This window comes from Xenopus tropicalis, chromosome 8 (genome assembly GCF_000004195.4).
Source record: "Xenopus tropicalis strain Nigerian chromosome 8, UCB_Xtro_10.0, whole genome shotgun sequence".
In the NCBI taxonomy this organism is placed as follows: Eukaryota; Metazoa; Chordata; class Amphibia; order Anura; family Pipidae; genus Xenopus; species Xenopus tropicalis.
Genome location: NC_030684.2, coordinates 126,262,879 through 126,277,400, shown reverse-complemented (window position 1 = coordinate 126,277,400; position 14,522 = coordinate 126,262,879). Strand labels below are relative to the sequence as shown.

Below are 14,522 nucleotides of genomic sequence, written 5' to 3'. Positions count from 1 at the left end.
GCTGACATGCCATACACGCACCGATTATCGTACGAAACGAGGTTTCGTACGATAATATCGGTGCGTGTATGGCCACCTTAACTCTTGTTCCAAAAGTTGTCCAAGAAAAAAACTAGGTAAAGCAATAGTGCCCCCAAGGAAATGCCCATAAATTCAGAGAGCACAAAATGTTCAAAAAATGTCTGCCACTAAATGCAAACGGACTGCAAGATTCTTCCAGTACAAACAGCTAAATCTTGTGGCATGAGCAGTATTAACAGGCAGCTTGTCTTCTCGCAGTTACTATACATCCTACCCAAGTGCTAAAACCACATCTGTTTTATCATGACACGCCTGTGCTACTGCAGTTTTCAGCTGAACATATATATAATATATTGGGTTTATTTCATGTTTAAATGATTCCCTTTTTCTCTGTAATAATAAAACAGTACCTGTACTTGATCCCAACTAGGATATAATTACCCCTTATTGGGGGCAGAACAGTCCTATTGGGTTTATTTCATGTTTAAATGATTCCCTTTTCTCTGTAATAATAAAACAGTACCTGTACTTGATCCCAACTAAGATATAATTACCCCTTATTGGGGGCAGAACAGCCCTATTGGGTTTATTTCATGTTTAAATGATTCCCTTTTCTCTGTAATAATAAAACAGTACCTGTACTTGATCCCAACTAAGATATAATTACCTCTTATTGGGGGCAGAACAGTCCTATTGGGTTTATTTAATGGTTAAATAATTCCCTTTTCTCCGTAATAATAAAACAGTACCTGTACTTGATCCCAACTAAGATATAATTACCCCTTATTGGGGGCAGAACAGCCCTATTGGGTTTATTTAATGGTTAAATAATTCCCTTTTCTCCGTAATAATAAAACAGCACCTGTACTTGATCTCAACTAAGATATAATTACCCCTTATTGGGGGCAGAACAGCCCTATTGGGTTTATTTAATGGTTAAATAATTCCCTTTTCTCCGTAATAATAAAACAGTACCTGTACTTGATCTCAACTAAGATATAATTACCCCTTATTGGGGGCAGAACAGCCCTATTGGGTTTATTTAATGGTTAAATGATTCCCTTTTCTCCGTAATAATAAAACAGTACCTGTACTTGATCCCAACTAAGATATAATTACCCCTTATTGGGGTTAGAACAGTCCTATTGGGTTTATTTCATGGTTAAATGATTCCCTTTTCTCTGTAATAATAAAACAGTACCTGTACTTGATCCCAACTAAGATATAATTACCCCTTATTGGGGGCAGAACAGTCCTATTGGGTTTATTTAATGGTTAAATAATTCCCTTTTCTCCGTAATAATAAAACAGCACCTGTACTTGATCTCAACTAAGATATAATTACCCCTTATTGGGGGCAGAACAGCCCTATTGGGTTTATTTAATGGTTAAATAATTCCCTTTTCTCCGTAATAATAAAACAGCACCTGTACTTGATCTCAACTAAGATATAATTACCCCTTATTGGGGGCAGAACAGCCCTATTGGGTTTATTTCATGGTTAAATGATTCCCTTTTCTCTGTAATAATAAAACAGTACCTGTACTTGATCCCAACTAAGATATAATTACCCCTTATTGGGGGCAGAACAGCCCTATTGGGTTTATTTCATGGTTAAATGATTCCCTTTTCTCTGTAATAATAAAACAGTACCTGTACTTGATCCCAACTAAGATATAAATAATCCTTATTGAAGGCAAAACAATCCTGTTGGGTTTAATTATGTTTTAATAATATTTAATGTTTTTTAGTAGGTATGGAGAGCCAACTTACAGAAACATCTCTTATCCAGAAAACCCCATGCCGGCACATTCTTTTATAATTGACAGGTCATTCATTCAGAAAGGAGGTGCCTTAGACATGTAATAACTATAAGCAAGGTCACGCATACACATTTTGTTTAATGCCCTCTTCTGTTACAGGGAGTAACAAGTGACAAGAGGACTACATGTACAGTACGTGTGTATTTACTGGAAAATTTTCTAACCTGTCATACCAAAAATGTTATTAGTGGCCACAGTTTTAGTTTCTCACGTTTGCTAAGCCTTTTGTGCAGATATTTGCTTCTACAACCACAGGTTCCTGTTTGAGGGGAACACAAGACCCCCCCCCACACACAAACCAGTATAAAGCTGCAGGTTGGCTGCACAATGGGCTGTTGGAAAGTTCTCCTGCTCCCCAGGATCTTCCTCTCACTGTGCAGGTAGAGCGGCTCTTTTCTCTCCTCAGCTTATGCTCCTCATCTTATTCTATAGAATTCTCATGCACACTCACTCTTACATAGGCTTTTATTTGTGTTTTTAATGAATAACTACTGTATTTTCTGGCTTAGTATTTCCTTTCTGTATTTAGTGCATCAGGAGACCATGGGACCGTCCAGCATCTGCCTTGTGGCTCTGCTTTCCCTACTGATCCCGGCTCACTCGGCCCCTGATCCCACCCTGGACACTCACTGGCAGCTGTGGGTTAAAACTCACCAGAAGAGCTATAAGGATGCGGTAAGGCTTGTATGACTTTTTTTTAACCCTGATACTGACTGGAGCAATAATACTGGCAGCATTGTTAAACTGGCATCATACCCCTTGTGCAACATGAGTGCAATTGATGGGGCTTGTACTGAACATACATTTTGCCTTCTGTATTTATCATGAATGTTTGATGTATGTCTTTAGCTAAACAGGGAAACTGAAGCTGCTTTGTTTTAAGTTCTTATAAGGTAGATAATTGCATTACTGGAGCTCAGATAAGCCCCTGCATAATTTTGTTTATTTGTGCACTAGTAATATGTTAGATATAAACAGCCTATTACAATTGCCAGGAAGAGGAACGTGCCAGACGGACCATCTGGGAGGAGACACTGAAATTTATCACAGTCCATAACTTGGAATATTCCTTGGGACTCCACACTTATGAGGTTGGGATGAACCATCTGGGAGATATGGTAAGAACTCCAACCTTCTATGCAGAGTGTTTGTATGACTACTTTCTGAGACGGATGAATGAAGTTCTTTTTAGAAAAATCCTGTGAGAGAGCAATCCTCATCCTTCTTCTTTCTTTGCCTCCCTTGTGCATGCACAGTATAGTGAGAAGCTGAACGTTAACAAAAAAAACTCCACTCTTGTGATCCGGCCCCGGGTTTGGCAGCAGTTTCTCTGGCCTGGGATGGCGCTTATACTGCAACCTGATACATGAGCACCTTTCTCTTGCCTTCCTAAAAGGTCTCTTCTCCAAGATGAATACTGGGGTTATTTTTATAGTTGATGAGTTCCCTCTCTAAGGATAGCCTCACCCTTAGTCCTGCCACTATCCCAGGACTTGTCTCTAGCCCTGATTCCTTTGGTTGTCCTAGCACTCTGGCATCCAATAAGATCTCTCCCTTGATGCTGACAAAACACATCCCTGCTGTAGAAGTGGGAATTAATAGTAAACAGCAGCATTTTCAGGGGTGACTGGATGTAACTGGGCTTGGCCTAAGCTGCTATTTTTAAAAATAAACTGTACACTTATTATTAATGTCTTTTTTATTCTTACTTCATTGATATCCTTCTTATCATTTATTATAACAATACACTGGAAAAGCGTATATGTGTATAGTGTATACATGTGTATCCCTGTGTAACCTAGCTGTATTGTTATTATGTGCCAGACAGGTGAGGAGGTGGCTGCAACAATGACAGGTTACATCGACTCAGGGGATTCATTGGACAATGTGGTCCACGTACCGAAAGAGATACTAGAGGCTCTGCCGCCGGCATCAATAGACTGGAGAACCAAAGACTGTGTCACCCCTGTGAGAAATCAGGTATGTGTGTGTGTATAGTATTTAAAGGATAGTAGAGATGAACCCAAAGCCTCCATATAAATATATCTTAGTTTAAGGCTACCAGATCACGTTCGAATCTGTCATGTTTGGCAAATCTGTCCTGTTTTTTGTCATGCAATTAATTTTTCTGCCGCAAATTCTGACGCTCATTTCATGAAATAATCCGCCAATGGTGAAACGCAGAAGTTTGCTGCAAATCCATGCCTGCCGACTTATTTTGCCCATCACTAGTCACAGACATGCTTCAGGAAGCTGTATTTACCATATAGGCTCTAGAGGGCCCATACATAGAGCAACAGCTTTAGGGGGCAGCCCTTGGGCAGCTTAATGGTAAATTAAAATGTTTCCTAGGGCAAAAAAAAATCTCCCCCACTGGTGCTGGATATTTTCTGGCTTATGTGCATTACACCAGGTTATTTTGCTCATGTCCTGGATGTCACCAGTCCAAAATACTGTCACTGTCAGGAATACTTATGGGTAGGAGTGTGGGAATTGCTGGTTGGTATTATTGCAATGACATTGACTACAATGAACCATTCTGTTAGCCGTTCAATATAATTCCCAACACTAGAGTGTAAAGCGATGAAAGGACATTCAAATAGAAATGATGGTGCAATAAATACTTTATCTACTGCACATTTATCACTATAATTTACTTTTAGAGAATGCAACTAATCTCCCTGCAGTGCCATCGCACCGGCGAGAATGTAAATTGCTGGTGGGATGGCATATGCGTCGCCACGATTTGCCGAAGTTGCGAAAGTTTCCTCTCAAGGCAACTTTGGGCGAGTTCGGGACATTGCAGCGACGTATGCCATTCCACTGGCAATTTACATTCTAGCCAGTGGGATGGCATGGCAGGGAGATTAGTCGCTCTGGGCAATGAAGATTTGTTGCTCAGCGACTAATATACCCGTGTGTCACTGCCCTAACAGGGATCATGCGGATCTTGCTATGCTTTTAGTGCCGTGGGGGCCCTGGAATGCCAATGGAAAAAGAATACGGGCAGACTGGTCACATTCAGCCCCCAGGAACTGGTGGATTGTTCCTACACTGTAGGAAACAATGGCTGCAAAGGGGGACATTTCAATCGTGCATTCGCATACATGAATAAATATGGCGTTATGGAGGAATCTGCATACCCATATACAGGAAAGGTAATTACTATTTTGTGGGAAGATACGCTTGCTAACAAGTTGTTCCCTAGTTGTTTCGTTACTTTGATCATTTGTATGCAAAGAAAAAGAAATTCTGATAACATTTGCACATGCAATACCCTCAAGACTAAAGCTGGCCATACACGTGGCGATCCGACGATGTTTCGTACGACCATCGGTCGCACGAAACATCGTCAGATCCGCCACACACCATTCAGGGCTGAATCGGCAGGTAAGGAGGTAGAAACAATAGGATTTCTACCTCCTTCTGCCGATTCAGCTCTGAAGGGAGAATTTTGGTCAGGCGCCTTCTATGGCGCCCGATCAAAATTTTCTAACCTGGCCGATCGACGAGCCGACCGATTTCAGCAGCTTCCTGCGACATCGGTCGGCTCGCTGACATACCATACACGCACCGATTATCGTACGAAACGAGGTTTCGTACGATAATATCGGTGCGTGTATGGCCACCTTAAAGCTGTATTTTTTAGCATAGCCACAGTAGTGAGCTCACCGCAGACATGTTAGTGGGCTCATCAGTGCAGTGCAAGGCTTGAAAACCAGGTGTGGGAGGTTTAGCCTTAAAGGGCACGTTTAATGCTGCATTTGTCAGTGCTTTATGAAATAAAGTATAATAATATTTTATCGTTCCAAAAGTCACGCAGTTCCCATATTTGCTACATTTGTCATGTGCCAAATTTGTCCTGCAATGGCTGCCATTTTTTATGCAAGATTAACAAGTAATTATATCCTTAATAATCGAAAGTGGTAAGTTTTTTTGGGCCCACTTAGGCCAACTCAATATTCTGCTATTGTCAGATTTCTTGACATCATAGCAAATGGCCACATTAATGAATAGCTTATTTAATTATTACCAATGAATCATTGTATAATTATGTTATAATGGGCAATTACAGGCAACACTGTGGGGCAGCACAGGTTTGGTGGGTTTGTGCTGATAAACGTATCTATTGCCGAAGTCACAGGGCAAACTTCTTGGAAGGTTCCTCCCTGCTAGTTATGTAACTGTAAAGCCACCCCACAGCTACAGGGTGCAAACAGAGCCCTTTCCTTACAATGAGAACCAAGCAGGCACGAAGGCAGACATTTTTGTGGCACCAGAATGGTAATGATACTTTATTTTGTCCTATTGTGTATAGAGTTCATTTAAGGGGCCCAGCTGTGCGGTGACCTTTGCAGTGCAAAGAGATAGTTTCTGGCTTTACCATTGGGTTATACTGAATCTACCGATGCAGACAAAGCATCAATACATGTTTCTCTGGTTTCATTGATGGTGCAGATAAAGTCTGAGTAGAGTCTGTTCTTCTCCCTATTCCCCACCAGGAGGCACAGTGCAAAAGGAAGAAGCGAAGTAATACTGGAGTAGTAATGAATTTCCATAAAATTCCTGCTGGCAATGAAACACTTCTTAAGAATGCCGTTGGGACAGTAGGACCTGTGTCTGTTGCCATAGACAGCAGTCATCAAGGGTTCCGTATGCACAAGTCAGCAGGTGGGTACCAGAGGCTGGGTTATACTGTACTGTCTCTGTATAACAGGATTCCCCCTCTTCAGAGCTCTAGAAGTTTCTAAACTACAACTCTCATTACCCATATACATGCAAAGGTCTTACAATGGATTTAAAAAAAAAAAAAAAAAAAAAGCTTGGGTTCTCCCAGAACTCAACTGAGAAGAAACAAAGTACAAAGTATACACAGGGATAAATAATAAATAAGTATAAATATACAGAGATCAAGTGCCATGTGGAAAGATGACACAGTAGGAAGGAGGTTTGTGGCCTGCAGACACCACAGTCTAAGAGAGTAAGTAACACACAGGCACAAATTAGGGCAAAAGTGCACAAACATTTTTGTCACTGGCCCTTAAGTGCCCAGACTGGACTAGACAAAATAATGTTCTACCAAAAGGTAAGAATTCAGGGATAGAGTTCCAGAGGTAAGGAGCAGCGAGATAGAAAGGTTTAAGACAAGAGAGCGCAGTGGGTGTGGATGGTGTGAAAAGACGGAGGCTCTGAGAGGAACGGAGGAGACGGCAAGGAATGTTCAGGGAGACAATTGAGGAAATGTAGTGAGGAGCAGAGGAGTGATTAGTGAAGGGCTATGAATGTTAGCTAAAGGATTTAGGGTGCTATCCTTTGCTTAACAAGTAGTCATAAAAGAGATTTTACCTGGGGCTGAACAGGTTCCCTTCTTAGGAGGGAGAAGGGAAGTCTAGCAGATTCCAGGGGAAAGAGGTGGAAGTCTGAGAAACCTGTTAGTAAGAGGTTGCAATAGCCCAAACAGGATAGGATAAGGGTATGGATCAGTGTTTTAGCTGTTACTTGAGAAACAGGGGCATAGCTACAGTGGAAGCCGACTCTGCAGTCAAAAGGGGCCCAGGAGTGAAGGGCCCCAGTGTGGCCCTAACTAGTGAGCCTATTTAATACTTCTTGATAGAATAGGTTAACTTAACAATGCTTTGGGGCCCTAAATTGAATTGGCTGTGGGGCCCAGTAACAACTAGTTAAGCCACTGTTGGGAAAGAAAGAGGCATATCCCTTATGGCAAAATTGTGATGGAAACAAGTCAGGTTTTGACAGTGGCATTAATATAATTCAAGAAGGGTAGGGACTGGTCAAAGTTTACCCTTAATTTGCCATATTAATAGGGTTAATGATCGTGCCATTAGTAGTGATGGTAAAAGGAGGAGAAGGGCCAGGTTTGGGTGGGATGACCATGAGCTCTGTTTTAGCTAGGCTCAGTTTAAGGTGGCGTTGGTTCATCTGGGAGGAGAAAGTTAGGAGGCAGTTAAAGATCTGAGTCTGGATTTTAGTGGTTACTAATGGGGTGTCTAAATGTACTGTATCTGGCTGTAATCTGCATATTTTAGATCAAATAAAATAAAATAAAGCTTTTTAAAAAGAGAGTGGAGGGAGGGCAGCAAAGGGGTGAGTACGGAACCACAAGGCACCACCACACTAAGCTGCATGTAGTAAAAGCAACAGAGGAGTGGTTAAAAACCCTGATCACAGATGACAAAAAAAAAATTAGCAATAGAATGGAATGGTCAGCAGTATCCAAAGCAGAGAATAAATCCAGGAGAATGAGAATAGATTGGTGCCCTTTGGATTTAGCAATCTGAAGATCTTGTACAACTCTACAGAAGGCCATTTCAGTGGAATGTGCAGTTCAAAACCAGCAGATTATGGGTGCAAATAAATTAAGAACAGGTGTAGGATATCTTATCTGGAAACAATTGTCCAGAATTCTGGGAAGGCCAGAATTCATAGACACTATTTTAATCATTTAATTCAAATGAAAAAAAAACAAACAAACTGATGCCCTTTCTCTCTACAATCATAAAACAGTACCTTGTGCTTGATAGTAACTATGTTGCATTAATCCATATTGGTGGCAAAACAATATTATTAGCAGACTTTAGGTATGGTGGTCCAAATAATGGAATGATCCCTTATCCAGAAAACCACAGGTTATTCTGGATAACAGGTCCCATATGTGTAATACAAGTAAAAACAGGATGTTCCAGGAACGTAAAGGCTAGCAGTACAAGAGAGACGGGGTTGTAGTTAGATGGACAGGATGGGTCCATTGTAGCCTCTTTAAAGGGACAGTAACACCAAACAATGAAAGTGTATAAAAGTAATTACAATATAATGTACTGTTGACCTGCATTGCTACAACTGGTGTGTTTGCCTCAGAAAGACTACTATAGTTTATATAAGTTAGCTGCTGTGTAGCCATGGGGGCAGCCATTCAAAGGAGAAAAGGCACAGGTTACTTAGCAGATAACAGATAAACTCCCATTATATGGGGCTTATCTACTAGTTATCTGCTATGTAACCTGTGCCTTTTCTCCTTTTTTCCAGCTTGAATGGCTGCCCCCATGGCTACACAGCAGCTTATTTATATAGTAGCTTTTCTGTAGCAAAAACACCAGTTTTTTTGCAGAGCAACAGCACATTATATTTTAATTACTTTAAAACACTTCAATTTTTTGATGTTACTGTTCCTTTAAACAAAGAGGGGAAAGTACCAGAAAGAAATTCAATATATAAGCAAAGCTGGCCATACACGCACTGATACTATCGTACGAAACCTTGTTTCGTACGATATTCGGTGCGTGTATGGCAAGTCGGCGAGTCGACCGATATTGCAGGAGGCTGCTGATATCGGTCGACTCGCCGATCAGGCCAGTTAAAAGATTTTGATTGGGCGCCATAGAAAGCGCCTGACCAAAATCTGCCGTCGGGGCTGAATCGGCAGAAGGAGGTAGAAATCCTATTGTTTCTACCTCATCTGCCTGTTTCAGCCCTGAACGTTAGTGGCGGATCTGACGATCATCAGATCGCCATGTGTGTGGCCACCTTAAGAGCTGGAGTAAGGGTAGGGACACCAGGGCCATTTAATAAATGGGCAAAAGGGGCATTTGCCCAGGGCCCACCAGGATAGGGGGCCTACTAGCACACCTTTCATCTGGGATAACTTTTGGCAGAAGTACCCTGCCTTATGTGTTCCTATGTGCCTCCCACCATCTTCTCCCTATGAACACAGAGCTGCAGAACACAGGTAGCTCTGTATTCAAAAAAAGCAAACTGTGGTTTGCATCCTAATTTTGCACACTGAAATAAATTCAGGGATGGAATTACAAAGGAAAGGAGAAACAGTCATTGAAACAGCAGAAAAGTGGATGGAGTAAAGAGATGGGTAATGATGTACTAGGGAATTAAATTTATGAAGTTATTCTTTGCTGAATGGGCTAGATGAGCCCAGATGAGAAGCCTCTTATTTCTTATGTATGTATGTATATCTTTATTTATAAAGTGCTACTTATGTACGCAGCGCTGTACAGTAGAATACATTAATATAAACAGGGGGTTATTAAAATAATATTAAATAAATACAAAGTATAACAATAAATACAAGATAAATACAGTTGCAATAAGTTAAGAGTCAAAGACACAAGAGGATGGAGGTCCCTGCCCCATAGAGCTTACAATCTATATGGGAGGGTAACTTGCAGACACAAATGGGCAAATATAAGTGCTGTAGGTCACAGTGGGTGACACTACAATATAAGTGCCAGTTCCCAGATCAGGTGCTGGGTGAGTGCTCCAAAAGGGAGTCTTTAAGTTTAGTTTTAAAAAGACTGAGGGAGGATTCTCTCCGGAGGAAATCAGGGAGGGCATTCCCAATGTAAGGGGCAGAAGGATTAGTATAGAAAAGTGACCTTTGGCTTTGGCAACCTGAAGATCATTTGTAACTCTGCACAAGGCTGTCCCACTAGAATGTGCAGGCCAGAAACCAGATTGTAGCGGGTCCAACAGATTATGGGCGTTAAGAAAGTTAGTAATACGGGAGAAGACGATACACTCAAAGATTTTGGAGGCAAGCGGTAGAAGCGAGACAGGGTGGTAGTTAGAGAGACAGGACGGGTCCAGCGTGGTCTTTTTAAAAATAGGCTTGACACAGGCCTGTTTGAACAAAGAGGGGAACATTCCAGAAGCCAGAGAAGAATTGAAAATGTGAGAGCTGAAGTGTAAGCTCAGCAGCACAGTGTTTAAGCAGAGAAGGCGGCATAGGGTCAAGAGAGCAAGTGGTGAGCAGGGCTGACAAGAGAAGCTGGGAGACTTTTACAGGACTGAAAGAGTGCAGAAGGGGGGCTGAGGAAGGAAGAGCTGGTTTGTATTAGTAGAGGGGGGAATCTGATTGCGGATGGACTCCACTTTGTTCTTGAAGAACTCAGCCCTCAGTCCTGGGGAGAGTGCAGAAAGTTAAGTAATGGAGTTGGTGAGGGACACAGATATTGAATATAGAAAACAGGCGTCGCGGGTTGGATTTATTATTGATTATAAGGGTATTGTAATTATCCTGTTTAGCCTTCGACAAGGCAGAGTTGAGGCAGGCCGATAGGAATTTATAATGGATAAAGTCGGCTTGTGTACGGGATTCCCTCCACGTTCTGCAGACCTCGCACAGGACCGTAAGAATTTGGTGCGCACATTTAGCCAGGGACGTGGGTTTTGAGCCTGAGTACACTTAAGATGAAGAGGTGCAAATGAGTCAATGGTGAAGGCTAGTATGCGGTTCTACTCGCTAACCAGGGTATCAGGGTCAGACATCTTGTTAAAGGAGGAGAGACTGTACCGGAAAGAGTGAGCTAAGGCCCCGGTCATGTGCAATTCAAACTAATACAGTGGGGGAAGGAGAGTGAGAGACAGAAAATGTAACCAGGTGATGGTCAGAGAAGGGGAAGGGGACACTGTTAAAATCAGAAAGGGACAGATTTTTAGTAAAGACTAAATCCAGAAAGTGGTCGGAGCGTTTGTCCACTGCTGGAGCTCAAAAGAGGAGGTTAGGCGGAGAAAACGTGAGGGCCAGGGTTGTGAGGGATCATCAATGTGGGAGTTGAAGTCCCCAAGGATGATTGCAGGGCTGTCAGTACAGAGGAAAAAGGAGAGCCAGGTTTTAAAGTCAGAAAGAAGGTAGCAGGGGAGGAGGCTGATGGGGGCCTGTAAATGACAGCCACCCGTAAAGAGAGGGGATGGAAGATTTGAAGGCCATGCAGAGAAGGAGGATTAATACAGAAAGTTCAAGACTGAAGGTGAGATTGGTGAGAGGCCAGTTAGAGGCAAGTTCCTGTATCCTAGGCAAATGGTGTCTCTGGTAATATTGCCTGGGAAAGCTACGAGTATTACTCTCTAATGTAAAATAATAAACATTTTCTGTAAAGCATTGCACATAGGTACCCCATGCATAAATGGCATCATATATTTACTCAGTAACGCAAGACAATACAATAAAGTTTACAAACATTCTTTCCCTGTTTTCATTTACAGGTATTTATTATGATCCATATTGCACCACCAATGTAGACCATGCTGTGCTTGTGGTTGGATATGGTACAGAAAATGGCAAGGACTATTGGCTGGTTAAGAACAGGTAAAACAGCTAAAGAGCAGAAATGTTTTCTGTGAAACTTTGTAGGAATGCAAAAGAGAGGCCCCTGCGTAAATCTTACTTCTTACTCTTTTTCATCAAGTATTCTTTTATGCAGGGTCATCAGTAGAGCAGATCCCTGCCGCCAATGTGCTTGGCCAATGCTCAGGCTGATCTGATTGTTGGCTTCTGGCCCAGCAATCAGATCATACAGCAGGGCCTACAGACACTTGTTAGACAAGGGCCACACCAACATGCTGAAGCAATCCTCACCTAATGGGATTTGCAAGTGTGCTTGATAGATATCTAGACTATATTTTGGCTACTTCAGACAGGCAGGCTTCAGTTCCCCCATCTGCTGACTGGAAGCCACCATTAAACATGAAAAGTTCTGGGAATTCCCACCAGAGCTCATGTTGGTGGACCCCGATGTTATCATAGAAATTAGGCATCCACTTTTTTGATGGTCGGCTTTGGCAACCTGAAGATCATTTGTAACTCTGCACAAGGCTGTCCCACTAGAGTGTGCAGGCCAGAAACCAGATTGTAGCGGGTCCAACAGATTATGGGCGTTAAGAAAGTTAGTAATACGGGAGAAGACGATACACTCTAAGATTTTGGAGCTTGACAAAGGCCTGTTTGAAAAAAGAGGGGAACATTCCAGAAGCCAGAGAAGAATTGAAAATGTGAGAGCTGAAGTGTAAGCTCAGCAGCACAGTGTTTAAGCAGAGAAGGCGGCATAGGGTCAAGAGAGCAAGTGGTGAGCAGGGCTGACAAGAGAAGCTGGGAGACTTTTACAGGACTGAAAGAGTGCAGAAGGGGGCTGAGGAAGGAGGAGCTGGTTTGTATTAGTAGAGGGGGGAATCTGATTATTATGATCCATATTGCACCACCCATCTAACCCATGCTGTGCTTGTGGTTGGGTATGGTACAGAAAATGGCAAGGACTATTGGCTGGTTAAGAACAAGTAAAACAGCTAAAGAGCAGAAATGTTTTCTGTGAAACTTTGTAGGAATGCAAAAGAGAGGCCCCTGCATAAATCTTACTTGTTCTTACTCTTTCATCAAGTATTCTTTTATGCAGGGAGCAGGCAGGCATCAGTAGAGCAGATCTGGGAGTTCTGGGAGTGGTGGGAAGTTCTGGGAATTCCCACCAGAGCTCATGTTGGTGGACCCCAATATTATCATAGAAATTAGGCATCCACTTTTTTGATGGTCGGCGATCTTCTCCATTTAGTTTACAGCGTTTTTTTACGCTGTTTTTTCAGCAAACTGACACAAACTTTTACAAACAGAGAATCTTTTTTCTTTTTCAGCTGGGGAATAGAAACTGGAGACAAAGGATACATCAAAATGGCTAGAAACCGCAAAAACCATTGTGGCATTGCCCAGGCAGCTGCGTACCCAATATTGAGAAGCCTGGTCCTAACAGACTAGATGGCCAATGGTATTTTATCAGCAAGTAAATAATTCTTTTCATTTTTGTCTGCCTAAATCTCTTCTGTTTATTTTAACCTCTAAATTTACAAATGAAACCACGCTTTAACTACTTTTGCTTAAGGGCGAAGACACACGTGGTGATTAATCACCGTGACTTTTTAAAAAGTTGCGCCGACTAATCCGCGAAACAAGAACTGCTAACTCTGCTCTCTATATATGCTCTTACTGTTATTTACATAGTAGCCGAGATTAAAAAATTACACATTGCTATCAAGTAAATCCTGCTTAACTTCTACTTGACCTGCATTTATTCCATATGAGCTTTTATTCCAGGACCCGAATATCATGATTTTCTTGAATTATCTGGCACATAATAAAGATTCTGACACATAATAACTGTCTATGCCAGGGCACAAAAAGGTTGCAAGTCCATAGATTAATGGGTACAGTGAAGACATGCCGGCCTGTCACGTGCCAACACTTGTACCCATTAGTGTGAGAGTCCCTGTGTATTTAGCAGAACCATCTTTGGTGAGACGGTTAATAAGATGAGCTCCCAAGGAAAGTCAGAAAGCTCAGAATTACAGGAAGGCCGTCTCCCAAATAATTAAAATGTTTAAAATGATTTCCTTTGTTCTGTAAACAGTACCTTGTACTTAATCCCAACTAAGATATAATTACCCCTTATTGGGGGCAGAACAGCCCTATTGGGTTTATTTCATGGTTAAATGATTCCCTTTTCTCTGTAATAATAAAACAGTACCTGTACTTGATCCCAACTAAGATATAATTACCCCTTATTGGGGGCAGAACAGCCCTATTGGGTTTATTTCATGGTTAAATGATTCCCTTTTCTCTGTAATAATAAAACAGTACCTGTACTTGATCCCAACTAAGATATAATTACCCCTTATTGGGGGCAGAACAGCCCTATTGGGTTTATTTCATGGTTAAATGATTCCCTTTTCTCTGTAATAATAAAACAGTACCTGTACTTGATCCCAACTAAGATATAATTACCCCTTATTGGGGGCAGAACAGGCCTATTGGGTTTATTTCATGGTTAAATGATTCCCTTTTCTCTGTAATAATAAAACAGTACCTGTACTTGATCCCAACTAAGA

General features: G+C 41.7%; 1 protein-coding gene across 1 annotated transcript; it reads left to right on the top strand.

The window, feature by feature from the left end:
- Positions 1-2,140: 2,140 nt before the first annotated feature.
- LOC100494325 (cathepsin S-like) lies at positions 2,141-13,843 on the top strand. Its single transcript, XM_031891792.1, has 6 exons — positions 2,141-2,519; positions 2,840-2,962; positions 3,669-3,824; positions 6,347-6,515; positions 11,859-11,961; positions 13,275-13,843. The coding sequence occupies exons 1-6, from the start codon at positions 2,325-2,327 to the stop codon at positions 13,393-13,395; spliced, it is 867 nt and encodes a 288-aa protein (XP_031747652.1). The 5' UTR covers positions 2,141-2,324; the 3' UTR covers positions 13,396-13,843.
- The last annotated feature ends 679 nt before the right edge of the window (positions 13,844-14,522 follow it).